Below are 25,824 nucleotides of genomic sequence, written 5' to 3'. Positions count from 1 at the left end.
AAAGTGTATGGTAAACAGATTTATCTTTTATTTAGGGTATGTACACTACACGTAGAGAGAGATTAAGCAATCACTTAAAATCTGCCATCTTGGTAGGGACTTTCGCGCAAGAGAAAGCGCGAGCGGTGCAGTTATGTTGTATTCTGTTGATTTTTTTTAACCTTAACTTATACAAACTCTACAATAAATACTTTTGTTTAACAATAATCTATTTGAAAGAAACCTCGACTCCCTTTTTATTCAATCCAACACTGTGTTGATTAACAGCTCACTGTGGGCCCATTGCAGAAATTCCCTCCCGCATAAGAGACCGTCTTGGGGTCAAGAAATCAGTTATGTCCGCTAATTGACCCAAATCACAAATAGGGTGACCGTGCTATCTTGTTGTATTGTGCTCAATGAGACCATCGACCGATGCTCTGTACCAGCCTATTTCCAAAGGTATCCCTTTGGAAGAAGGAGTATGCTGCAGTAAACAAAACATTTCCGCCATTCTGAACGTGAAATGTACCTACAGAAGGATTTCGTTAGAGGGCAGACGGATCGGTGAAATATATATATATAATAAATTGGATCTACAGAACATAACAAAGATGGGAAATTTGATCTCTACGTTGGAACTAAGATGGTCTTCGCCTTGTTGTCCCCATGAGAAATCGAACTCCAGCCCTTCAGATTTCGCGCCGTGATGTCCGCCCGCTGAGCTTAAGGTGAGAGAGAGTATCTACATAGTTGAGTATCAGAGCGCAGTGTCCAAAGGTATGAGGTTGTTTTCTTTATGCTAGCACTCGAATTATTTTTCTTTGTCTTACGCTCGTGACAAGACGAATAAATCTGTATTTAAAAGGAGTGGAAAAGTTAGATTGTAGCTCAGTAAAATGATTCTACTTCCACTTCACCATCAGCTTCATCATCTTCCCTTGGCACTGTCTGTAGCTCGTCTTCATTCCAAACTAAGTTGTAATTGTTTTCCAAGTCTTGTTGACGCTTTCTCTCTTTCCCAGCGTCAGGACTGCCTCCCTGATAGATTAGGAAAGAAAATGGACAGATGAGGTTCAAATAAAAAATACTGGCATAACCTTTAAAAACATTAATCTGAACTGTCGACTTTGAAGTGGTATAACTATACCGTTTGCGGACATTGTAAATGCTTCACAAAGTCCAGCAAAGAATACAAACACGGGACTGTACGACCAGAATAACAGGGAAAAGAAATTAACCTGGTAAATTACTTTCTTGAAAAAAAAGTTTGAAAAGACCTTTCTAGAAAGACGTGCGGTATTTATAAACCTAGTGAACGGGGATATATGCCCGATATTTTTTGGTTTCTTTTCCTCTCTCCTTTTTAACGATGTTTGAACTTAAGTGAAGTAAGGCATTCGATTATTTTGAAGCCGCTGCTTCGGCCCATACGCTTCAGTATGCGTCACTGTTAACGGACACAGATCAGGGGCTAAAATGTAAAAAAAGTGGAAGGTGTACGACGCTTTTTCGTTCACTCGCTCCAGCATTTTTTAAATGTTTCGCGGTTCTCAGCTTACCAATAGCCCAAGGATCATGTTTTTAAATTGATTTTCTTCATCGTCGCTGAGTAACTTCATGTTGTTTTTCCCTTCCATCTTCTCCAGAGCATCTTTGGATGTAACAATCTTGACCTTTATCTTGCCTAAACATGATCATATTATATGTCACGATTTATACTTCACTTAAAAAAATACGTTACTCTTTTGACATCCTAAAGGAATCAGCCTAACTTTTTAAGTACGTCATCGATTGTAATGTGTGTTCGTATTCTCTCTTCCTTTTGATTTATTTTTACGAACGATTGTTTTTCTATCTCGACAAACATATTTTGTGTTTTCCTTAAAGTTTAGGGTAGCTTCGCGATTTCCCAGAAAAAAAAAAGCAAATGAAAATATCACCATGTGACTCCAAAACTTCGCAACGAACGCATCAACCTACTTAATACTTAGATAAAAAGATCACTTCTCCACACTGTGGGCCCAACATTTCCATAATTTAAGTTTAGAGAATGTGGTATTAAATCGAAGTATGCTCTCTGATTAATGTTTTCCTATGTTCTCCGCCATCATTTTCTCCTTTCTGGACAATCTTGAGATTGAAACAGTTAAAGAGACAGCAATAGGTAAGTGACACGTCCAAGCGATGGCTGCGCACCAAGAACATTACAGATATAAGATTTTCAAAAGGTTTCTTAATTCTGGTTATGTTTGATACCTGAAGGTAAGACTCCTGAGTCTCTCAACTGCTGTTTGACTAGTTCTTCCATTTTCTTCGTAGCCATACGAATTCGCTTTTGGAGACTTAACTCTTCCATTTCTTCATCATCAAGATCTGCTTCTTCCATCTCGGAGTCTTCATCGTCGCCAACGATCACTTTCTTAACCTTTGACACTTTCACCCTCACTCCTGATTTCGTGTCGCTCTCATCAAAAGATTCTGATGACTCCAATTCGTCAACATCGTCAATTGCAGAGCTGGCAGGCTTTGTTTCCGCACTTCCTTCGTTCCCAAAATCTGCACCTTTTGCATTCCCTTCGCTGTTAATGTCCAGATCTTGGATCATAGTTTTCAACTTGTTTACAACTTTATCAATACCACCCTTCGTAGGCAAAATTTGCGCATCATCCATCGATTCCTCCACGGTATCTTTGTCACCAGAAATTTTTCCTCTCATTTTTGTGATATAATCCAAGTCTTGGTCCAGCTGGAATCGCCGCAAATGAATTCTTTTCAAGAGTTTGTCGGTCTTTTGATAAAGTTCTAGTAAGTCGCCTTGAGGGGATGGTTTATCTCTATTTTTTATCATACTAGTTATCTCTTTGTTTAGTTCTTTGATTGACTGCATGTCATCATCTAATTGCCTAAAAATATAAGAACACGGATTTGACTTAAGATTTAATTTTCCTTCAGAACATTGGCACATAAACATGTATGCAAATTATGATAATAAATAACCACCCAAGGAACGTTAAGTGTTTTCAAAGGAAGTTAGTTTACTAGATTACATGCCGATCGATTTAACTCGACATCAAATGTGGGAAGTAGAAACAATTATTTCTATTTTACTGTCACACACACAAGGTGAATCTGATTCAATTAACTGTCTTGAAGAGAATGCCATACGAGTTGTTGACTCGCCAGCCGACTAAATGCCTGACTGATCGACGGAAAAAAAGGACTACCAACCGAATAACGACGGATTATGAACCGAGTAACCGAACGACGGACCAGGAATGATCGACCAATCAACAGATTACCAATGGCCCAACGCATGGCTCATCAACTGACCGAATGAAACCTTTTAACAGACCGACAAATTATAATTTGGATATATCAACAAAGTTGAAATGGTAAATTGGCCACCGTAACGATTACAAAAGCTGACGTTTCAAGCGTTAGCCCTTCGTCGGAGCGAATAGAGGAATTGTGGGTTGTGTGTGCTTTTAAAGGCAGGAAATGGAGCTACGTTATTGGTGGGAACATGGCAACGAGAAAAACAAGAATAAACTAGTGGAATAAAAAGCGTTCGTTGATCCCTGTGGGATTTAGACTGCCGGTTTGAAAGATGAGCTTTTGTTCTAGATTGTTACGGCTTTCCGTGCTACCTAAGTGTAAGGAAAGACCGCAGATTGCCATATGTTGCTTTGAATGATTAGGTAAATTAAAATGTCTAGCGACTGGTTCCGATGTGTCCTTGTCATTCCTTTCCACGTCTCGAAGGTGTTCTCGGAATCGGTCACCTAGTCTTCTGCCTGTTTCGCCGATGTATATCTTTTTGCAATGAGTGCAAGTTATGCAATAGATTACATTGGCGGAGGTGCACGTGAAGTGATCGGTGATCTTAATGAATCGTTTAGGTCCCGATATTTTATCAGTGTTGTGAATGAAAGGACACGTTTTGTATCGTGCACGAGCGCATTTAAAAGTGCCTGGTCATTAGTCTGAAAAGAACTTCTGACCAAAAAATTGCCTACGTTTTTGTCGCGTTTGAATGAAATGAGCGGAGGCTGCGAAAAGATAGTGTTTGTCTCTGGATCGTTTTGAAGTAATTTAAAGTTTTTAAGAATGATGGATTTAACTGAGTGGTTGTGAGGGTGAAACGTGAGAGTGAATGGAATGCGGTCGGAATCTTCCTCATGCGACGTTTGTAGTGCTGAATGTCGATCAATAAGTTGGGCGCGGTGGTAACCCACTTGAACGACAGAAACAGGGTAACCACGTTTATCGAAAAACTGGCACATTGCTTCTGATTTGTGGTGGAAATCAGAGTCATCACTACATAAATGTCTTCGCATCCATCTCACGTTAAGAATTCCATTCTTTCTAAGACTTCGTCGTTTATGTAGTGATGACTCTGATTTCCACCACAAATCAGAGGCAATGTGCCAGCTTTTCGATAAACGTGGTTACCCTGTTTCTGTCGTTCAAGTGGGTTACCACCGCGCCCAACTTATTGATCAACATTCAGCACTACAGACGTCGCATAAGGAAGATTCCGACCGCATTCAATTCACTCTCACGTTTCACTCTCACAGCCACTCAGTTAAATCCATCATTCTTAAAAACTTTAAATTACTTCAAAACGATCCAGAGACAAGCACTATCTTTTCGCAGCCTCCGCTCATTTCATTCAAACGCGACAAGAACATAGGCAATTTTTTGGTCAGAAGGTCTTTTCAGACTAATGACCAACCAGGCACTTTTAAATGCGCTCGTGCACGATGCAAAACGTGTCCTTTCATTCACAACACTGATAAAATATCGGGACCTAAACGATCCATTAAGATCACCGATCACTTCACGTGCACCTCCGCCAATGTAATCTATTGCATAACTTGCACTTATTGCAAAAAGATATACATCGGCGAAACAGGCAGAAGACTAGGTGACCGATTCCGAGAACACCTTCGAGACGTGGAAAGGAATGACTAGGACACATCGAAACCAGTCGCTAAACATTTTAATTTACCTAATCATTCTAAGCAACATATGGCAATCTGCGGTCTTTCCTTATACTTGGGTAGCAAGGAAAGCAGTAAAAATCTTGAACAAAAGCTCATCTTTCAAACCGGCAGTCTAAATCCCACAGGGATCAACGAACGCTTTTTATTCCACTAGTTTATTCTTGTTTTTCTCGTTGCCATGTTCCCACCAATAACGTAGCTCCATTTCCTGCCTTTAAAAGCACACACAACCCACAATTCCTCTATTCGCTCCGACGAAGGGCTAACGCTTGAAACGTCAGCTTTTGTAATCGTTACGGTGGCCAATTTACCATTTCAACTTTGTTGATATATCCAAATTATTTCGTTACTCCCACCGACGCAGCCCCAAACAGTTTCTTTCGAAACTATCAGCCTTGACAAATTATAATGACATGACCAAACGAATCGGGGAATTTCCATGGTTATCAGAAGTTTCCTTACGAGAAAAATATCGAGCGGTCTCAGAATTTTTATTGGCTAAGGCCACTCGTGCTGTAAGCTCGTTCCAAAGCGTTCCCGATAACAACGAGAAGAATGGTTCAAGCTACCAAAGTATCAAAGGTAAAGTCTGTTTACGAGCCTAGTGGCCCATTTGGCCGGTGCTTAACTCCAGTTTCTGTAGCATGAAGCGACTAGGAGTATTTCTACTCCCCCCTGGATGGGATGCCAGTCCATTGCAAGGCTACCCACAGCATTAAATCGCCGGTACCCATTTATACACCTGAGTGAAGAGAGGCACTGTGAGAGTAAAGTGTCTTGCCTAAGAACACAACACAATGTCCCGGCCGGGGCTCGAGCCCGGACCAATCGATCCGGAGTCGAGCACACCAACCATGACGCCACCGCGCCTCCACACCCAAAGTATCAAAGCCATCAAATAAGGAAAAGAACATTTGAGCGTCTTAGGTATGATGCATGATCCTCGCAGTAGATAGCGCTATTTGAATAGCGAAAATCAGACCTGAAAAAAAAATCAGGCCTGTACGGGACTCGAACCACTGACCTCTGCGATACTAGTGCAGCGCTCTACCAATTGAGCTAACAAGCCAACTGGGAGCAGGCCGTTAAGTTGATTCGTAATAAACCCGAATCAACTTAACGGCCTGCTCCCAGTTGGCTTGTTAGCTCAATTGGTAGAGCGCTGCACTAGTATCGCAGAGGTCAGTGGTTCGAGTCCCGTACAGGCCTGATTTTTTTTTCAGGTCTGATTTTCGCTATTCAAATAGCGCTATCTACTGCGAGGATCATGCATCATACCTATCTAATACCGCAGTTCAAAATATATGATCTTCATATATTCATTGCATCTCATTTGAGCGTCTTAATCATCAAATTTTAAATATATTTCCTGATAACTTACAAGTTGGTCTTCTCAAAACGTTCAATGGAATCCCTTATTTTGCTCAGTGTTTTGCCACGCTTTTCGTCTTTTACACCATTCGTCTCCTCCGCCTCCTCGATCTTTTCTATCTTTGTCTTAATGATTTCAACTTCACTCTTCATTCGAGCGCGTTCTTCGTCAAACTGTTCTTCCAACTCAGCTTGTGCTGCAGAGGCAGCTTCCAAAAATTCCTTCATCATGCCCCCGTTAAAAAACTGTTCAACAATGGTACGAGTTTAGGTCGAGTGAGCTATTTAAGCAATAGGCCACAATTTCTTTCGGTTTACCGGCGCAAGAACTCACGCGGAATGATGGGAAAAAATGGAGATCAGACGAGTGGTTTACAGACTTTTCTCGTGATCTTCCAACATCTCAAGTGGGTTACCACGCCAGTAAGCCGACAGAAAGTGCGGCCTATTGCAATAAAGGGTCAAAAGTTTTTTACCAATCGGGGTTCTCGTAGTGTCTCAGTCATTTCATAAATAGCTGTAATTTCTATCGGGCTTAAACAGCAAAATGCTCCGATTCTTTGCAGAAGTTTGATGTCCTATTTCCAGAAAAAAAGGGTTGAACAAAAGCATAACTTTCCACAGGTATATTCAACAGTAACACCTGCATGAATAAAAGCTTTTTAAACCTTTGCCTTTCAAGAAGGTTGCAACTCATTTCCTTTCAAAATAATTGATAGAACTTGGCGTTGCATCAAGATAACAAGGCCAAATAAGCTAGTTAATTCTCATCACTTATTTGCTGGATTATCTTTGAAACTGTGAACCGCCTCTGGGGGTTGATTGGCGAAGAAAACAAAGAACAAACCTTCTGAGACTCTTTAAGTGATTCCGCAAATAAATTTAAGTTAGGCTTTGACTTTTGCTGTTCCTTTTGTTGCGTGTCTTTATCTTCATCTTCAAATGTGTCTTCTTTCTCAGACATGATTTCACCTTCATATTTTTCTGCTCCAACCTGACCGTCGGCGATATCTCCCCCCTTCTCTGGATTTCCCACACTTCCAACCTCCTCCTCCTTATCAAACACTTTCAATAAAAAAAAAAGAAAATGTATAGTAATAAAGAGAAAACGCATAGTAATATATGGTGCTGAATGCCGTTGGAAAACAAAACATATCTTTAAAATTTGTCCTTCGATGAGGGACAGAAAATACAGAAGTAAACTATTCTCTAAACTAGATCAGTATTTTCTTTTGACTGAGACAAATAACACTAAGAGTGTGTTTTATGTCACTGCACTAAAATAGCCATAAAATGAGATGATCAATTAAAAAACTTTCGTTTAACGCTTTTCACATTTGCCCACTATTTTGACAACTACCTGGCTTCAAAGTACACCTTTGGTTGTCCTAGCCAGCAAACAACACTACGGCTCAATCCAAAGAGTTATGAACTATCCTTATGTAAAAAGTAAACCGCAGAATTTGCAGGAGAAGTAAACAAAATCAGAGTTACTTTTCAAAGTTTGTTCCCTCCGTAACCCTCAAGCTTAAACTCGATAATGTGAATAAGCTCCTCAGTATGTAACCAGACAAAAAACGGTTAGATGGTTATTCTAATCACAAGAATCTGCCATGATTCACCTTCAGGTTTGACACCCAACTTGTTTAATTTCTCTTTCACAGTAGATCTCAGTCTAAGGATTGCTTCATCCACGTTATTCCTCCATTCCCCATCCAACCCTTGCTCTGTTTTGGTTTCTTTTCCACCCTCTTTGCTGGCCACATCAATGTCCTCCGCTTTTCCTTCTTCTTCTGAAATACCTTCTTCCCCTTTAATCGCCTGTTCGCTGTTTTGTTCATTAGCTACTTCATTAGCTTTCTTCACCTCATTACCTTCAACACTTCCTTCTTTCTCGCCACTTTTCTCCTTCCTCTCAATTGGCTCTTTAAGTTTTTTTTTATCCCGCGTTTCTTTCATTTCATCTTCGGAAGGATTTTCTTCTTTCTCTTTAGCATCTCCCTTTTGCCTGTAGGAAAATAACAAACAAAGGATCCAATGCGGGAGAAAGAAGGCGATTCCCCCTTAATCGGGTGCTAAAACGACACTCTTAGGTTTGCCTATTTTCAGATCAAAGATCAGAAATCGAAGATGGTATGTGTCTTCCAAAAGAGGACCGAGGAGACTCACAAAGGACGCTGAGATTCTCTTTTTAACTTCAATGTGCACATGCGCATTCGCGTCCTTAAACTAACCAGGGCCAAACAAAGGGCCGCATCTCCAAAGCATTCAGTGACATTTGTAAGAGAATCCGTAATGAGCAGCAGAGTTTATTAGCTCATTAAATTTACCTTTCCATGATTGGCTGTCTCTTCCTCTGGATCTTTTGACTCATTATGGTGATACCCTCATTTTCAAGATGCCCCATTGCATTTTTCTTACGCCCCTTGGTAATGTCCAATCTGTGTATATCAATTTTGTCTTGCTCGATATTTCCATCAATCCAAACTTCGTCCTCGCTTTCAACTCCAGGGTTTTCCCATGGCCACACTTGGCTTCGCTTTGATCTCGGTTTCTTTCTATCAAAGACTTCTTCATCATCATCTTCCTCTATCTCATCTTCACCTTCAATTTTCTCTGCAGCTCTTACTTTTCGAGCACTGTCTTTAGCTTCTCTGGCTGCTTTGGCTTCCTCTTTGGCCTTTTTTCGTAATTCTGTAATTCATAAGATAAAACATCACAAGAGTACCAATGGGATGCCATGAAGTTGCACATCTTACGGGGGCGAGTTGTCTGGGGCTAATTGTCCAGGGGACGAGTTGTCTGGGGCTAATTGTCCAGGGGGCGAGTTGTCTGGGGCTAATTGTCCAGGGGGCGAGTTGTCTGGGGCTAATTGTCCAGGGGGCGAGTTGTCTGGGGCTAATTGTCCAGGGGGCGAGTTGTCTGGGGCTAATTGTCCAGGGGGCGAGTTGTCTGGGGCTAATTGTCCAGGGGGCGAGTTGTCTGACATTCCCTTCAAACAACTTCTACAAAGCTGAGGCACTAATTCTGAAAAAAGTTCCATTATTGAAACTACTCACCAACTCTGTTCACATAAATTTTGTATCGTTCCTCAGATAGGGCTGGAGAGCAGGTAATATACTGGGGTTCCTGTGCTGGGGAGGACCTGAACAAGTTGTGTTTGCAAAGCTTGTTGGTGTGTACTGTGATCACATAAGAACAGGATGATGGTTCGTCCACTCTTACTACAAAATCTGCTCTATCTTCATCGCAGAATATCTGAAAAGCAAGAAAGCACTATAAAAACTCAGTGATGTGGGAGCATTCAATACAATGAACACAATAGAATGGAGGATTGGGAGGAAAAAAGTAGACAGTTCCGTTTTAATGCAAAGGTAGAAAAATTTAGTTGCAAACTAACACAAGGATAAAGAATCAAGCAATGAAGGTAAAAATGGAAAAAGGGAAGGGATAAACTGTAGAAGAGGCATACTTTGGTGTAATAGAATTGAGAAATTAAGAAATGGTGGGAACACCGAAGAAAAAGAACTGGGGGCAAAGAAATGAACAAAATTAAATTAAGACAGCAACAAACAATAGCAAAAGGGCAGAAGGAGGGCTGGTACAGTGAAAGAGAAAAGGAAGGGAAAAGGATGGAAAAGGAGGGAAAAGCAAGGGGAAAGCAAAGGAAACTGAAGAAAAAGCATGTGAAAAGCAAAGCAAAAGCAAGGGAAAAGCTGGAGGGGTAGGGGAAAGGAAGATTAAAATTAAGCAAGGAAAAGAAAGAAGAAATAGAGGTAAACAATTCAAATCACAGTGATTATATATCACAGCTACAGTACCTTAATTTGCGTTTCTCTTCCTTTGCCTGTTAAATCACACTCAGTGCCATTCACATAATACTGGGAATGATATTTTGTAGCCACTGAACTTTTTCCTGGTTTAGGTTTTTCCTGCAGGAGGAACAAGAAAAGAAAGCACCACACATTTAATAGTCCATTAATTTGGTAAAGCGAAAATGTCTCTCCATAATTCACCTAACCATCACTATTGTTTTTAGAGGTAACCATGTCTTAATAATCACTATGGTGAAAGCAGAAAATAACATAAAAGAAAACAGAGCTTATCAAAGAGTATTTTCCTGCACATGTTTATATAAATCTAATTTTAAACAATAGATATCATGATATAAAAACACTATGGCTGATTACGTGATCACAAAGAGAGGCTACCAGATTAGCCACTTCTGATGTTAACTGATGATAACAAACTTTTTTTCACACACATTGGAAAGTTACCACAATAGTAGCACCTTGGAGTATCATATACAGGGTTCTCAATAAGTTTTGATGTAGACGGCTGAAACGTAAAAGTAGGCAGCGGGAGAAGCGAGTACCACAGGCATGAACCTCTAAGAGGGTCTGGCAGCCTGCCCCCTCCCCTCCCCTCCTCCGTAAAACTTCAAAATATAGAAGGTTAGATATGCCATTTTGAGCCTTTTGACAAACAAATTTGGTTTTAAGAAATAAATTTTTTATTAGAGACAACCATAAATTTTATTGAACATCTTTCTTTTCTTGGAATCCTAATAATGAGACCAGACTACACCTCAAAAAGGGCAGTAGTTTTCTCACCTTCATCTACCTGGCTTTCCGTTCTTCGTAATTTACAGAAATATCGATCAATTCCAGGCTGGCTTGAAGTGGGTTTTCTTTTACTCATGGTTACTCTATAATTAATTACATACTAAGATTTCATGCCTTCTTCTAACACGCCCAACGCCATTTCATGCCTTCTTCTAACACGCGGAACGCCACACCGCACTTGATGACAACAAACACTGGTCAGTGGAATTTCACAGAAGGTAGAAGGCGAGCATTGGCATTGTGTAATACGTTTTGCTGCTGAAAACGGCTTTCAAGTATTATTCGTTCGATTCACGCGATTTTTAACTTTGAAATCTACGTGTAGATACAAAATAAGGAGGCAAGCTTGTCACTGAAAAGTAGGCGGCTCTAAATTTAAGGTAGCCGGTTTTTTAGCTGGCTGCCGGCACTTAACGAGAACCCTGCATATAATGTAGTAATTTGAAGCAGATTTAAAAGACTGACCAAACATAAATTTGTAAATGGAGATTGTCCAGAGTTGTTAACCAATTCATTTAACATTCAAAGGAGTTTTTACCTTTAGGTCAATTTTCTCTTGACTCCAGTCAGTCTCATTACTAAACATTCCTAAGGAAATTTTAACACCAACAACTTCATTTGCTGAAATGAAGTAAAAAGTGTTTGGTTAAAAAATGTCAATATGCCTGACAATCCCTCTTTATCGATCAAGAAGAGGTTCATGTCCAGTGAACAACAGTTACAGTACTGTAGATGTGAGTAAGTTGGGAGATTTCCAAGAGTGCAAGCATCAACATCACTCCACCCCACCCCTATCTCTGTTGTAAATAGAAAAAAGGATTAACTCTGTGGGTGTGCAGAATAAAGTAACAGTATTACATGACTTTTTGTACAACATCAACTTCTCCTTTAGTTACTCAAAGGAACACAGACCAATTTCAAAGGAGAATTTAGCAGTTCATATATCTGAGGTCACTTAGGCTTTATATCAAGCATCACTTGAAAAAAAGAAAAGAAAAAAACAAAACTGGTTATAAAAGGCCATTAAAGCAGAACCAGCTATTGGCAAAAGTATAGCTGTGTAATGATTCTCTTCCAAAGCTTTTAAGCTTTTGAAAGGAATCATGGAATAGCAATATATTTGTAATGAAATATTGGATGGATTTCACAAGTGTTAGTTTTGATTTATTCAAGCCATCTTTCACTCTTAACAATTTACATGTGCAATCTTTCAGAAGCTAAAAGCCTTGACTGCAGACAAAGTGGTAATCTTGCAATTACATGGTATCATTCTCTAGTTCCACAAAAAAGTAGTTACTTAAATAAAAAAGGTGATACTTTCTGTTATATATTTCATAATTAGCACAACTGAGTTTAAACTGCTACCTGAAATAAACCATTGGATCCTAAACCAAAACAAATTAAACAAGACTAGTACACATGTATGCTGCCTGGTGGTTATTCTCACCTTCCATATGATACTGGTAAATTCCTTTTCCAAAACATACTTCATAAGTCCACCATCCTTTGTTCTAGGAAAAAAGAACAAGATGTACATGCACATTTACAAGTAGGTTACAGAAGTACAGAAATACAAGTAATACTTAAATTCATGATTGACAAAAAAAGTGATTGTCCATTTAACATAAGGAAAAAATGATTCAGGTCCTTCAATTTCTGAAACAAATGCTGAATCTTCATTTAAATTAACTTCTTTCTCATTCTACACAATTGGATTTTACAGGATATGTTATGGACATAAGTACTTTGACTGACTTCGGCTATCCACAATTTAATCTTCAACTTCAACTTTACTGAAATGGCATTCTGATATCTACCATCCAGAATAAACAACTAATCAGAGCAACATAATAAGGTGTAAATTTCTAAGAAGCCATGCCTCATTCTTTACATTTCTTAGTTAACACATCTTCATTCATTACAATTTTTTAATAGGAAATTTCTGATACACCCAACTTGTCTCAACTTAAATTGATCAGATACAATGAATATATGAAGTTCATAAATTCATCGTATCTGATTTATCATTATGGATTTATTACGAATCAACTTAACAGCCTGCTCCCAGTTGGCTTGTTAGCTCAATTGGTAGAGCGCTGCACTAGTATCGTAGAGGTCAGTGGTTTGAATCCCGTACAGGCCTGATTTTTTTCAGGTCTGATTTTCGCTATTACATAAATAGCGCTCTCTACTGCGAGGATCATACATCATACGTACTTAAATTGATCAGTCTTAAAAAAGTACATTAGATGGTCAACTTAAGCACTCTCTCAATTAAACCCAGATATTTCAATAAAAGCCAATAAGCAGTGTTTTACCACCACTTGTAAGACTTCTCACCACCGTCTGTTTTGTCTACAAGTAGGCTCCTGTGTTTGGACTTCACCTTACAGCAGAGTCGCTGATTACACTATGGTGACCCCCAAGTTTCTTGACAATTAAGTTCTAGAATATTCCTGAGTTATTGCATGACATTCAGGTCTTAAACAAGTATTTCACAATTCCCCATAAACAAACGCCTTAATAAGCAAAGCATTTCTATTTGATGGCTGTTGTTGTTCATGAATAAAGAAGATTAACTCATATTAGTGTTCATCAAGAACACTAAACACCATCAACAGCCCTAAACACCATCAGCAGCCCTAAACACCATCAGCAGCCTAACTTATGGAATAAGTTATTGAAACTCCTGTACATAAACTATTTCTTATTACAATATTATACCAGATGGCTTCTCTATCCTGATGTACAAATAGTTTCAGTAGGCATATAAGCACTTACATTGTACAAACACTTTTTCTTCAGTGGTTCTAAAAGCTGAGGAATTTCATCTCTAGATATATGTTGGATATCTTCATCCTTTTTATTGAAATTCTCAAGCTTCGGAAGAACACACTGATATTGCTGTCCATGCTTGGATGATAATAACACTGTATTTTCAAGTTCTGAACTCTGAAATAGATATGACATAAAAAAATTAGTTTCCAACCCACAAAAAAAAAAAAAATTGATAGTGTGTTTTCCTTGGAGTAAGCAGACATGTAAAGAGTAAATAAAGAAAATTTACATGTGGATACAAATTTTATCTTTAAGTGTTGACAATACCACTCAAAAAGGAAGCGGATGGGGCAAAGTCATATTAAGCAGGCAGTAATCTATTTATTAAAAAGATATCAATAAAATATTCAAATCCATGACAAAATTACGTTTATTTGCCTACCCATCTTACAACGTTCAGTATTACGATGAAATGATGAAACCCTGATCAATTTTTGTGACAGAGAGGTTGTTAGATCTGCACCAATCACAAGAACCCAAGTGTTAACTTAAATTAGATCGAAAGTAAGAGAATGCAAGAAATCGTCTCTATAAGTAAAAGATCTGCTATTCCAGATCAAAATGAAAAAAACTGTCCTGAATATTAAACATCTTTACTGGAGATTTGAAATTCTTGTAATTACGAGATCTTTCGACGTCTCTCCATCTGTAGCTGCAGGTGCCCGCACCTTCTTCGTAACAGCTTATCAAAGGAAAATAAATTGACAACGTTGCGTTACACTATTGGCGGATAGAAAATTATCTGAAAACTAACCTCTTTCAAGAGAACTGGCTCCCTAGAAATCTCAAATCCATACTTAACACCATATATTTCCTCTACATTAAAATTTGAATCCACTAAAGAGAAACAAACACTCAAAATGTTAAAAATAAACAACTCGCCGGATAGCTTCCCTGTGATCACCATTTTGTTATTTATTATTATCTCGTCTAGACTCCTGGGAAATATAGATATCAAACTTGGTAGCCTGGCATTTTAGCTTGGTAGCCATGCGTGGGGCTTAGTAACCAATTCGATCAAACATGGCGGACAAAAGTCTTCAGGTTCTTCTTCACCCAACTTCGCTACGACAACACGTTCAGCAGTGGTTAGCCGAAGACACGCCAAGCTTTGATTATGGAAGTTTCGTTGTGGGAGAAAGTGAAGAAACAGCAGTATTGCTGTGCAAATCGGGGGGTATTTTAGCGGGAGTTCCTTTCTTCGACGCAGTATTCCGTGAGTTGGGGTGTAAGGTGGAGTGGGTGTTTTCCGAAGGCATGCAAGTTGAACCCACGACCACGGTGGCAAAGGTAACTGGGAAAGTTAACAAGATTCTTCTAGGGGAGAGAGTGGCCTTAAATTGTGTTACAAGAGCGAGTGGAATCGCGACGAAAGCTAAGAGTTTGGTGAAACTTAAGGAAGATCATAAATGGCACGGAGAAATAGCGGGAACTCGGAAAACTACCCCGGGTTTTCGAATCGTGGAAAAGTATGCACTTTTGGTCGGCGGGGTATCCACTCATCGTTTTGATCTATCCTCCATGATCATGCTTAAAGATAATCACATTTGGACAGCTGGGAGCGTCAGACATGCAGTAGAAGATGCCAGAAGGGTCGGAGGATTCTCAATCAAAATTGAAGTGGAATGTCGAAGCATCGAGGAGGCAAGAGAAGCTGCCATTGCAGGAGCTGATGTTGTCATGCTAGATAATTTTGAGCCCTGGGCTCTCCACAGGGCAGCCGAGGTCCTGAAGAAAGAATTCCCGTATTTAATTATCGAGGGAAGTGGAGGAATAACGATAGAGAACATCGCGCAGTACTTTGGATCGCATGTTGATGTGATTTCGATGGGATCTCTCACACAAGGCTACGGGACAGTCAATTTTTCTTTGAAAATTCTGAAGGAAGGACATGACCCGCACAATCCAATTGTCAGAACTTGCTAATCGTTAGTAACTGGATGGTTACTCTGTTTTCATCAATTTCGATTTAGCGTCCCTTTGTAACGAAGAAATTGTACTAGATAACAAGAAAGATTGTTTTTGATGTAAAACACTGATGTATTTGATTAATTTTATCAAAGGTTACAAACAACTTTCACACCGAAAATTACATTTAGTTGTGTGTCTGCTTTCTTGGAATAAGTCAGCGCATCGTTTACTCTGCTTAAGTAATGTTTATAAACGAAAAGAAATCGTCACTCAGAGAATGAGTGTAAATTAACAACTTTCTATTTGGTCCTCAGCAGCTTTCTGAAGACCAGGGGAAGTCGGGGTCGTGCCCCTCCTCAGATTCCGTGAGACATTTTTTAACTCAGAGGTCTTGCTCTTTTGTGGGATGTGAGGAAGTGTCGTCGGGAGGGATTCTAGTAATCCCTTATAGATATGGCCGTCCTGTCCTAAGATATCCACGGGTTGGATATCTTTTTGTGGGACGAGGAAGTCCAAGTCGTCCCTGTTTAGCTGAAGTCCACGAACAACAGACTGACTGTGGGGGTAGGTAAGGGTATGTACTCCTCCACAGGCCCTTGCAGTGACCTCGGCCAATTCTCGGAGATCGTTGACACCACTAATGATTAAAGCAAGGTAGAACAATTATGATTGTTACGGTTTTCAATACTAAATTTTAAAAATACAAAGGTCTTGCCCTACCCTGTCGTTAATTTTGACTACGACAAACCCTCCAAATAAAAATATAGGATCAAAATTGTCGGACGTAACCTAGCTGTCTAAGTTTTTGGAGTCTTTGTACATGCTCCGTGAATGAGACTTTTTTTCGGGAATCAGCTCCGGGGGAAATATAACCTCGATATATTTGTTTAGACGTTCATCGTGGCTTTCTGCACAGCCGTTGTTGGTCACGCTACGCAGCGCATTCTCCAAATCAATCATTATTGTAGTTCCTCTCTGTACGCATGTCTATGATCCATCCATTAGACAGATGCAATAAGGTGGTAAATATTTTTTGTAATGAGATTTTGAGGTAAGGAAGGGGAACACCAACCTGAGTCGTAAAATTTCCTTCTGTAACTTGCTGCGTTGCTTCTCCAACAGTTCAAACCTTTCCTTCGTCATCGTCAGTCCTCCTTGGAGCATGTGCTGTCGGATCTGTTCCAGCTCAAAAGTGGTGTAAGGACGGGTTGACTTCGACCCCGGCATGCAGCGCATCATTGGTAGAGGGGGAAAAGTCTCCTCTCTGGCGTATTTAACTGGGCGGTCACATGATATACAGTTGTGATCCACTAAGAATTGCTTTCGGATCCCTGCTGCGAATTCTTCTGGAGGCGGCCTCTCCACCGGTTTTGGTTTCATGGATTCCATTCGCGACTCCAGGTAACGCTTCAAGGGTTCAACTTCTTCTCTGTCGAGTTTCTTGCCGACGTCTGAGTGGATTGCTTCTATGGCTAATTTCAGGGCGTTTTCCTAAATGGGAAAGATTGTACTCAACTTTCTATTCCTCTTTACTCGAACCAAGTGCATAGCTGAATGACTCATGGACAGACCGTCTGACCGACCGACCAAACCATCGATCGACTGATCTACAGACAGTCAGTCAGTCAGCCAGCTGCCGGTCAGTCGTTCAGTCAGACAGACAGATAGACAGACCTACCGACCGCCTGACTAACTGACTGACTGACTGACTTACAGTCAGACAGACAGACAGACAGATCCACCCATCGCTTGACTGACTGGCTGACTGACCCACTAACTTATGAACAGACTGATGAATCCTCTAACTTATAAGCAGACTGTACAACCTACCCACCGAGAGGCTGACTGACTGACCATATTAAAGCAGAAAAGAGATCGAATAAATTAAGACTAGCCCACTATTGATAACATCTACCCGGGAAAAACAGACCACAACTCAACACCCTTCCGCTTTCGGCTTTTTTCTACAAGATTGCATATCGACAAATCTTACCCAATTTTTCTTTTTCTTCTTATGCCAAGATTGCATATCAACAAACCTTCCCTAATAGGATGCCCGTTTGCTTACAACAGGTATGACCAAATTAAATATTTGATTTAACTTACGTAGCCTTCCAATCTTTGCAGCAAATCTCTTAAGGACTGATCGATAAGACCTACGCAGTGTTCAAAGTCTTCCCTCCCAATCTTGGTCTCCACATCCCTTCTATCAGCTTTCAGCTCAAATCTTACATTCAGTAGTTCTTTATCGACCTTTACGTCTCTCAGTTCGTCGACAATGTTATAAAGATCATCCAAATGCCTTTGTTTCCTGTGAAGCTCGTCATTCAATCGGATGTCGGTCTGTTTCAGTTCTTCTTTTTCTTCTTGTAACTCGAATATCATGGCACGGATCAAACTCAGTTCTTCTCGATCGACACTGTACGCACGGTGCCTGGACGTCGAAGTTTCCTCTAAAACAAATTGAAAAATCTAAGGTTTTTACGAGTTTAGCATACTATAACAATTATTCTCCACAGGTTCAACGTTCACAGGTCTCGTTTTCAATGAAGAATTATGCAGAGTTCATCGTAACTTGGTATGTAGAGGTGGTGTTGTATTTAAAATATCATGGCAGTAACTTAGAAGACACTATGGTTGACTCTCATGCTCGTTGTAGTATAAAAATAGTTTAAACTTCTTATCGTAGAACGAAACTGTCAGGAAATGATGTTTTTCAAGAGTGTGCACGGCTTACTGAGTATTTTACACCCTTACTGTTTTAAACTTCTTCAAAGACAGGCATTTTAATAACCTGATATAATAGATGCGTCTTGTGCAATGCAATGACTTTTATAATCTGACCCAACTCAATCATTATCCACAGTTTGGCAATAAGGGGAAGGAGTTGCGAGGCTACATGTTTCCCTTTGAAATCGATAAGTTTTCACTTGGACTTCGCAAAGCTTGGTGTGGTCTGTAACTGTAACAGGACAACAACTCTGCAGGAGCCCCCCCTACTGTGAAATTCAGCTTTATTTCCTGATTATTCCAACCATTTTACGCTATACAGGGTCGTATATAAGCTGAGGCTATAACTGTCAGAAGAATTTGTCCTCACCTTTCTTCTTGTCCGTAGCCTCTACATTTGCCCGCTGAATACTTTCACGTTTCATCAGCGTCATCGCGTTCCTTAGCTGGTGAATCTGCATTTCGCTGTCTTCGATTTGTAATTTATGATTTTTCAACTCTTTCTCCGAGCTTTCTTGTTTGGTTTTGATCTCGTTGATTTCCTCGCCACACACTTCAAGTTTTGTCAGGGTGTCTGTCGCAGCCTGTTCAACTCCACTTAATTTGGAACTCACTCCATCCAGTGAACCTTCTACCTCTTGAATGTGAACCTCCAATCCCTGGAGTTGTTTTTCATGAGCATCGAGTGTTTCCTGTATTTTGGGATCTATTTCTTGTATGACGTCTTTCACATTTTCAGTTTGGACGTCGTCCGGTGTGACAAGAACACGTGGGCTCCTAGGTCTATTTGTAATCTCAGCAATGGCTTCTTTCAAGGTTGATAGCTCACCTTCAAATCTATCCATTTTCTTCTCGATATTTGTCAGTTTTGATATCTCTTCACCTTCCTCCTTGTTTGCTTTCTCTTCTTTCATCTCTTCCACAGATTTCCGCAGTTCCTCTATATCAGAGCACAGATCAGTTGAGGTATTATGGACTTTCGGTAAAGATCCTTTCAGTTCGTTCAGATCAGACGCTAAGGCATCTACCATTTCTGTTAAGCCCTCCAGAGAATTTTCCAACGCGTCAAGCGTCCGCTTTATGTTGATCAACTCCACAAAGTCATGAGCAGGTGTCTTGCTTTCCTTCCTCACTAGGGAAGCCACCGATCTAACGGAGTCAGAAACATCGGGAGGGGGCTGTGATTCAAGAAATTCTACACGTTCTTGAAGTTCTGAAACCCTCCTTTTAAGGCTCTTGAGCGAATCTGATCTTCCAAGTAAGAAAACGGAGCTTCGGGTTGAGGGCGGTTGATCTTTTACTGGAAAACTTCCTGATTTAGGAGGAGTTACACTGAATTCTCCTTCCGTCACCGAAGCATCTAACTTACTTTCTTTCTTCAACGAAGCATCCAATTCACTTTCTTCTGTAGGAACAGTTTCCACACTTGTCAACTGTTCTCCTTCGCTTTGCTCCCCATTTACGGCTGTTGGCGACTCTTGCTCTGGTCTTTCACAGCTTAGAAATGGATTCGTTGATCCGGCTTCAGGTCCCATCATTATTTCAGACGTCTCTTTGACTTGAATGACTTCGAGTGATCTTTTTTCTTGGCTGGTAGCGTCGGCATACTCATCCTTGATAAAATCAATGGCACTTTTGTGTTCCCCTGTTAGTGCGTCGATGTCTATAGCTTTGTTTTCAATGCTAAGATGCCGCAGCAATTCTTGAAGAAACATACGTAAAATATTAAAATTTACAGTTCCCACCTCTGGCGTGGTTAGTGCAATGTCCAGAAGCTGTTTCAACTCAATAAAAGTGGGCATATTAATGCTCTTTAGATGACAGTATTTCAGACGCAAATTTCTTCCTTTGCATGAACGATTAAATGCATGCGTTCAGCTAATTGATTACGTTATAAAGTCCAATTTGCACGCGCAATCAAAAATTAGGTTTATAACATAACCAAAGTAAAGCGCGCGCTCTGATTGGTCAATTTAGCGTCTCCCATTTGCCCATGGGTGTACGCTGCTGACGTGAGCAAATGCAAAGACTATTTTCCGCGCGCGCTTGTTTTTTCTGGTCACGTAAGATTTGTTAAATAAAAGGGAACTCTTTAGCTACAATGTATCAATGTTATGTTATAAAACAAATGGTAAACACCACACCGTACACTATTGAGTTATGGATGCACTTGGGAGGTTGCTAAGCACTCAAGAAGCTAGAGTCACTCTCGGCTATCGCCTCGAGCGACTCTTACGCTTCTTTCGTGCTTAGCAACCTCCCGCGTGCACGATAACTCAATAGTGTACGCTGTGGTGTTTACCATTTGTTAATTAGCGCGATGCTACATAAATTATGCATGCCGCACTCAACTGACACAGCTACATAAAGAACAGAGGAGCTCCAGTCTGCGATATTTTTCAGGGAAGAGATCATTTCGCTCAGGTGTGGCACAGAAACACACAGGATGAACAAGATCTCAGATCTGTGGTTTTTTTAATCGTAGGCCTCAACAGAACCTTCAGTTTTTGAAGGAATAATACACTGATAGTTGTTTCGCTTTTGAACCACTCAGAACCCAAAACCTCAATTGGTGGACCATGCTTGGTCGCTTCAATAAATGTTTGTGAACAATTTAAAACTTTTTGATCCATTTTATGACCTGATCACATAAACACTTACTAAAGAAACTCCAAAAATGGAATGTATCATAACTGCTAGCATTTTACCATTTTACACATCACCAAGACGCTGTTTCGTGGTTAAAAGTGATTTTAAGATTATGAGATTTTTGTGACATTCGGCTAGCACTGGCCCTCAGGAGAAATCTAAAACAATAGGCTGATTTATTTGCAGCCACTTCAAAACTGGCTAGTTGAGAAATTGCTCCATTTGAGGAAAGACTTTGAAAACAGGTGTTTGAAAATTCTAAATCTCTTTGTTCCACAAAATTGTAGCAGCAGGTTGTACAACGTTTGTGATTTCAGTTTCAAGGAACAGAATTCCTTTACAAGAGATCCGCAAGAGATGTTTTGAATACACATTGCTTCTGACTCACAACGCGAGTTGACAAAAGGCAGCAGGTTGTTGTATTCTATCATGATCGGCTAGTGACGATCATGATAAGATACTTCGATTTTCCTTACGTATCGATTACAAAGCGAGACTGGACTTGATGAAAAATAAAACTGGACTGAATTTTACTCTAAATAGGAATCACTTTTTCACAGCAAGTATAAAAAGACACGCACATCTTTTCATTTATTTCCTCAGCTGTGGAACGGGTGGGTCTATTAACGAAAAAATGAAGGAAGCCGATTGAAAGAAACGCCCCCGTAATATAAGATGACTGACCTCATCTGAAAGGAAGTGTGTTTCTCTAAAACTGGCTTTTTTTAAGGCATGGAAACCACCATAAAAAGCTAACCTAGGTCAAATGTCTCAAAAACGAAGAAAATTCATTGGACTTGACCGGTACAAACCGACCGACCCAGTTTAGAAATTGCAATGAACATTGTCACCTTGAAATACTTGTGATCTGGTCGATGCTTAGCTTACGGAACAATAACTTCTGCTGAGTTTTTCAAAGACGAGATCTTTAAAGTTCCTAAATAGTCAATAAAAATAAATTTGCAGAAAGTTAAGTGATGATCACGTTTCAAATTTTTGGTAATAAAATATTCGATCTTTGAAACGTGGTTAATAATTACAATTCATAAGGACAAAATACTACCTGTGTAATGATTAATAAATTATGTAGGGCGACGGTTCATATAGTTACTCCCCGAAGCTTTCCGGAAATTTTCACTGAATAACCTTTGCAGGTGACGGTCAAGGAGCAACCACATATCCTAAGGTGAAACATAATCAATTTTCTCTTAGGTCATCTATGAAATTTATTTATGGTGTGGGTTTTGTATTCATTTCGATCCTGTTTCGTCGCGTTAGAAAATCTTAACGTTCGAGTTTTGGTACAAGCTATCAAATTTCTTGTTTTCAAATCTTTAAACCAAACTTGCATTTTACTTCAAGTACAAGATGAAGATTTGAAATATCCTTCTAAAACTTGCCAATTAAGTCTGAGGAAGACAATAAGAAGAGAGGAAGGCAGTTTTCTTTAACGTATTTTCCTAAGCTATTTCCAATCGGCTTTTACAGGTAATCATGAAGGGATACCTACTGTTAATCGCTTGCCTATTGGCCCTGGCACTGATCAGCGTTGAGGGAAAATCTATGGTGAAACAGAAAGAGAAATCGAGCGACAGGGAAAAGGAAATAGAAGGAGACAGTGAAGAAAAGGAAGTAGCAGATCCCTCTGAGTCTGGAAGTGGTTCGGGTAAATACCTATACTGTTACAATTCTAGAGTTTATTTTGCTCCTCGTCACATTTGTGCTTGTTGGTTGATTGCAAATGTTTAACCAGCTCGTTAGCTATCGCTGACTAAGCAAAAATTCGATTAAGACTTGAGGTGAAGGAGAAGTAAGTTAAGCGGATGATCTTTTAAGGGTGACCAAGTTGTTTTTTGTTGTAATCAATGTTACTCATGTGGAAACAAAGACATGCTACAAACAACATATTCGTCCAGGAAAAAGTAACAAAATAGGCACAGAAATAAAAGTCAGCCCCAGAACGATAGCATCATTTAGAACATTTTCTATGAGTCATCTAGAATCTATTTCTGCAAATCGATTTTCGGCTGGATTTTTAAGAAATCAGTGAGCGATGAATCAGCCAACGCGATCGAATTTACGTCTTGCTGGTGGTGAAATCAAAGAAATAGCTGGTGTGGGAATTGTTAAAAAGTTGCTTCGCCACAGGGGAATGGAATTACAAATACCTACAGCTTTTGAAAAAAGTGCTACACCAATTATATACTAAACCTCGTATCGCGTTTTCACTTTTTATTTTTTCACTTCATGGTATGCCACCGTTGAACCATTGCTGAGTAAGACCCGCTGATTAGGCTTGTGGGATGTTTGGTTGTACGTAGCGATTGCACTGTATCATATGTTCAATGTCTTAGTTTTTTTTCCTACCCTCGAGTATCAATGCTTGGTGAGATATACAGCCAGGAAACTTTTTACAGATATCTTCAAAAAAGAAAAAACAGCGTTATATTATATGAAACAAACTTATAAAGAAATTTTTAGTAGATATTATTATACATTTTGTCTATACCAGGACGGGTGGAGAAAATTGCAATTATGTCACAGTAATCGTCATCACATTTACTCTCAAATACCTGCAACAGATCCACTCTTAAAATGAATAACATATGATTAAGTTTATCCACACAAAACCTCTGTTTATTCAGGGTACGACCCTACCCCCCTCCACTGCCCAAATGAAATAAAGAGCTTTCACCCTCCCAGCAAAAATACAGGTTATTCAGTTAGTAAGTAGGTAGGCTCAGAAGGTGAAGAGAATTTTTTTGCAATTGGATTTAAGTTAAAAGTTAAAAAGAGATTTAAAGCCTGAAAATATTGCTACGTCCACTTGATGTAGTTGGTTGCTAACAGTGATAACGGAGTCATAACTAATCCCACTAATTGAAAACAAGACAAAATCCCATAGCGTCAGGTAAATGCAGGACTGGAGAAACCTTTGACTATAAAAGGAGAGGGAAGCTTCGTTAGTGATGAGCGCTAAAATAAAAATCCTAAGTTCCGGGCTAACTTTCACTCCCAATGTGCGTATACAAGACTTTAAAAATATGTATTCAGTTTGGACATGACTCCTGCGCTTAACTTTGCATCAACGTTTCTTGTGCCATGTTTAAAAAGGAGAAAATGCTCCAGAAACCATATAATTGTTGCCTCGGCCATTAAATAGTGTACATAAAAATGTTATTACCTTCCCCGTTTTGAGAATATGAATAGAAGCCTAATCAAACGGGCTGAAAATTCGACCGTGAGCGCCGCCTTTTGAACTCAGTAACCTAGCCGCGGACACGCATGACTATCCTTAACTGATTCCCAAAAAGCTGCTGTTCTAGACATAACAAAAAGTTATTGTTTGTTTCTAAATATCCGGACAGATAACCAAGAGTTGGTAAAAAGGGAGGAGAGACATTCTTCGTGTCAAAGGCCAGGTTGCTTAGCTAGATTCAAAATGACGGCATCCTTGCCAAATTTTAAGAAAATTACAAGAAAGTTTTTGACAAGTTGAATTACTCTTTGGGATCTCAAAGAACTACAGTTTTCATAAATTTCCTTTGCAGTCCTACATTTACTTTTATATTTTCTGAACAGGAAAAGGAAAGGACTGTTATGGCCAGGGATGTGGAGGATACCCTTACCCACAGCACCCACAGTACCCACAGCAGCCTTATCCCTATCCTCAGCAACCCCAGCAGCCATATCCCCAACCTTACCCCCCTCAGCAGCCCTACCCGTACCCCGCACCATATCCATCAAGCTCACCTTGTGGAACTCCCGGATGTACGAAATTTAAGAAAGGGAAGGAAGAAAGTTCGAAAGGAAAGAAAATTAGCGACGAAAAGAAGCATAAGGAAGCCAAGAAGAAGCACCATTAAATTGAATCGCAGAAATTCTTCGCAATTTGATAGTTTTTCTAGGAGAAATATCCTAAACTCACACGATGAGTTCCTCAACGAAATCGAACGTACAAAGGGGGCATGTTCCGAACATTTCCGTGTGTAGATTTTCTAAAGAGCTGAAAATAAATGCTTAAAATACTCTTGATACTGCACCAGATGTGTACATAGTTTGTCTTTCATTCGTGCAAATTGTTTATCCACTTATCGTGCTCAAGATGACTTTAATAACATTCATAACATTTAGCGAAACTTTCATTGGCTAATTAATGTTTACATATCCATCTGTTCTTTAGATGGGTGGGGGAATATGTTCACAGCTGGGGTATCTCTGACAAGTGACAAATGGGATTTTTCTTACCTTAAACTAACAGTTGCTGTCTGCGTCAAAGTGCGTTCATCAAGATTCAAAGCACTTAGGAAGTTTGGAGAGCACGAAAGCCGCGCAAGAGTTTCTCGAGGCGTGAAGAGCAACTATTGCTGCTTCAGTACGCAACATTACCTACCTGGGTAATTAACAATCATGCTCCATCATGTGCGTGCATGCTGGCATTGGAGTGCATCAAAGAGAACTTCTCTAACACAACATCTAAATTACCGCCTGGAAGTGTCAAAAAAAGCAATTGGCGCATGTGCGTCGTCTGAACACTTGCAAGTTTGGAGGGCACCCACCTTGAGTTGCTCTCGGTTACGCCTCGAGCCGAGCAACTCGTACACATTTTTCGAGCCTCACAAACTTCCCACATGTTTCATATCTCAATAGACGTACGCTAGCGCGTGAACTTATTGTTGACTTACGTTCCTGGCGGAGAACTGAACACTGTT

The 25,824-nt window shown here is 39.8% G+C and overlaps 4 protein-coding genes and 1 long non-coding RNA gene across 5 annotated transcripts; 3 read left to right on the top strand and 2 right to left on the bottom strand.

The window, feature by feature from the left end:
* Nucleotides 1–6: 6 nt before the first annotated feature.
* On the bottom strand, nucleotides 7–14,748 carry LOC111336821 (uncharacterized). Its single transcript, XM_022942983.2, has 13 exons — nucleotides 14,577–14,748; nucleotides 13,766–13,936; nucleotides 12,432–12,495; nucleotides 11,523–11,605; nucleotides 10,181–10,291; nucleotides 9,419–9,617; nucleotides 8,690–9,053; nucleotides 7,982–8,367; nucleotides 7,207–7,424; nucleotides 6,370–6,605; nucleotides 2,239–2,885; nucleotides 1,542–1,666; nucleotides 7–1,020 (listed from the first exon to the last, which is right to left on the bottom strand). Exons 1-13 carry the CDS (start codon nucleotides 14,727–14,729, stop codon nucleotides 871–873), a joined length of 2,907 nt encoding a protein of 968 aa, XP_022798718.2. The 5' UTR covers nucleotides 14,730–14,748; the 3' UTR covers nucleotides 7–870.
* Nucleotides 14,749–14,812: 64 nt separating this feature from the next.
* LOC111336814 (nicotinate-nucleotide pyrophosphorylase [carboxylating]-like) lies at nucleotides 14,813–15,920 on the top strand. Its single transcript, XM_022942975.2, has one exon. It carries the CDS (start codon nucleotides 14,846–14,848, stop codon nucleotides 15,746–15,748), a length of 903 nt encoding a protein of 300 aa, XP_022798710.2. The 5' UTR covers nucleotides 14,813–14,845; the 3' UTR covers nucleotides 15,749–15,920.
* LOC111336813 (uncharacterized) lies at nucleotides 15,839–20,725 on the bottom strand. The gene is made up of 4 exons (XM_022942974.2): nucleotides 18,834–20,725; nucleotides 17,840–18,186; nucleotides 16,806–17,224; nucleotides 15,839–16,370 (listed from the first exon to the last, which is right to left on the bottom strand). The coding sequence occupies exons 1-4, from the start codon at nucleotides 20,263–20,265 to the stop codon at nucleotides 16,022–16,024; spliced, it is 2,547 nt and encodes an 848-aa protein (XP_022798709.2). The 5' UTR covers nucleotides 20,266–20,725; the 3' UTR covers nucleotides 15,839–16,021.
* On the top strand, nucleotides 17,017–18,314 carry LOC148719460 (uncharacterized). Its single transcript, XR_015993615.1, has 3 exons — nucleotides 17,017–17,134; nucleotides 17,756–17,806; nucleotides 18,253–18,314. It is a non-coding gene; the product is annotated as an uncharacterized LOC148719460 (long non-coding RNA).
* A 1,439-nt stretch (nucleotides 20,726–22,164) lies between the features above and the next one.
* Nucleotides 22,165–25,154, top strand: LOC111345394 (uncharacterized). The gene is made up of 3 exons (XM_022952669.2): nucleotides 22,165–22,298; nucleotides 22,601–22,778; nucleotides 24,695–25,154. Exons 2-3 carry the CDS (start codon nucleotides 22,607–22,609, stop codon nucleotides 24,976–24,978), a joined length of 456 nt encoding a protein of 151 aa, XP_022808404.2. The 5' UTR covers nucleotides 22,165–22,298; nucleotides 22,601–22,606; the 3' UTR covers nucleotides 24,979–25,154.
* Nucleotides 25,155–25,824: the final 670 nt, after the last annotated feature.

The sequence above is a fragment of the Stylophora pistillata genome, chromosome 12, assembly GCF_964205215.1.
Source record: "Stylophora pistillata chromosome 12, jaStyPist1.2, whole genome shotgun sequence".
NCBI lineage: Eukaryota > Metazoa > Cnidaria > Anthozoa > Scleractinia > Pocilloporidae > Stylophora > Stylophora pistillata.
The sequence above is the reverse complement of the archived record's forward strand: the minus strand, read 5'-3'. Positions and strand labels throughout refer to the sequence as shown.

Excerpts from the sequence above, each read along its gene's own strand:
- LOC111336821 (XM_022942983.2), bottom strand. The coding sequence starts at position 14,729 with ATGGTGATCACAGGGAAGCTATCCGGCGAGTTGTTTATTTTTAACATT. Across the intron at positions 2,886-6,369 it reads CGTTTTGAGAAGACCAACTT|GCAATTAGATGATGACATGC; the intron begins GTAAGTTATCAG and ends TTATATTTTTAG. Across the intron at positions 1,021-1,541 it reads ACATGATCCTTGGGCTATTG|GGAGGCAGTCCTGACGCTGG; the intron begins GTAAGCTGAGAA and ends CTAATCTATCAG.
- LOC111336814 (XM_022942975.2), top strand. The coding sequence starts at position 14,846 with ATGGCGGACAAAAGTCTTCAGGTTCTTCTTCACCCAACTTCGCTACGA.
- LOC111336813 (XM_022942974.2), bottom strand. The coding sequence starts at position 20,265 with ATGCCCACTTTTATTGAGTTGAAACAGCTTCTGGACATTGCACTAACC. Across the intron at positions 18,187-18,833 it reads GGCTACGGACAAGAAGAAAG|AGGAAACTTCGACGTCCAGG; the intron begins GTGAGGACAAAT and ends AATTTGTTTTAG. Across the intron at positions 16,371-16,805 it reads AAGGAAATTTTACGACTCAG|TGGTGTCAACGATCTCCGAG; the intron begins GTTGGTGTTCCC and ends TTTAATCATTAG.
- LOC111345394 (XM_022952669.2), top strand. The coding sequence starts at position 22,607 with ATGAAGGGATACCTACTGTTAATCGCTTGCCTATTGGCCCTGGCACTG. Across the intron at positions 22,779-24,694 it reads TGAGTCTGGAAGTGGTTCGG|GAAAAGGAAAGGACTGTTAT; the intron begins GTAAATACCTAT and ends TTTTCTGAACAG.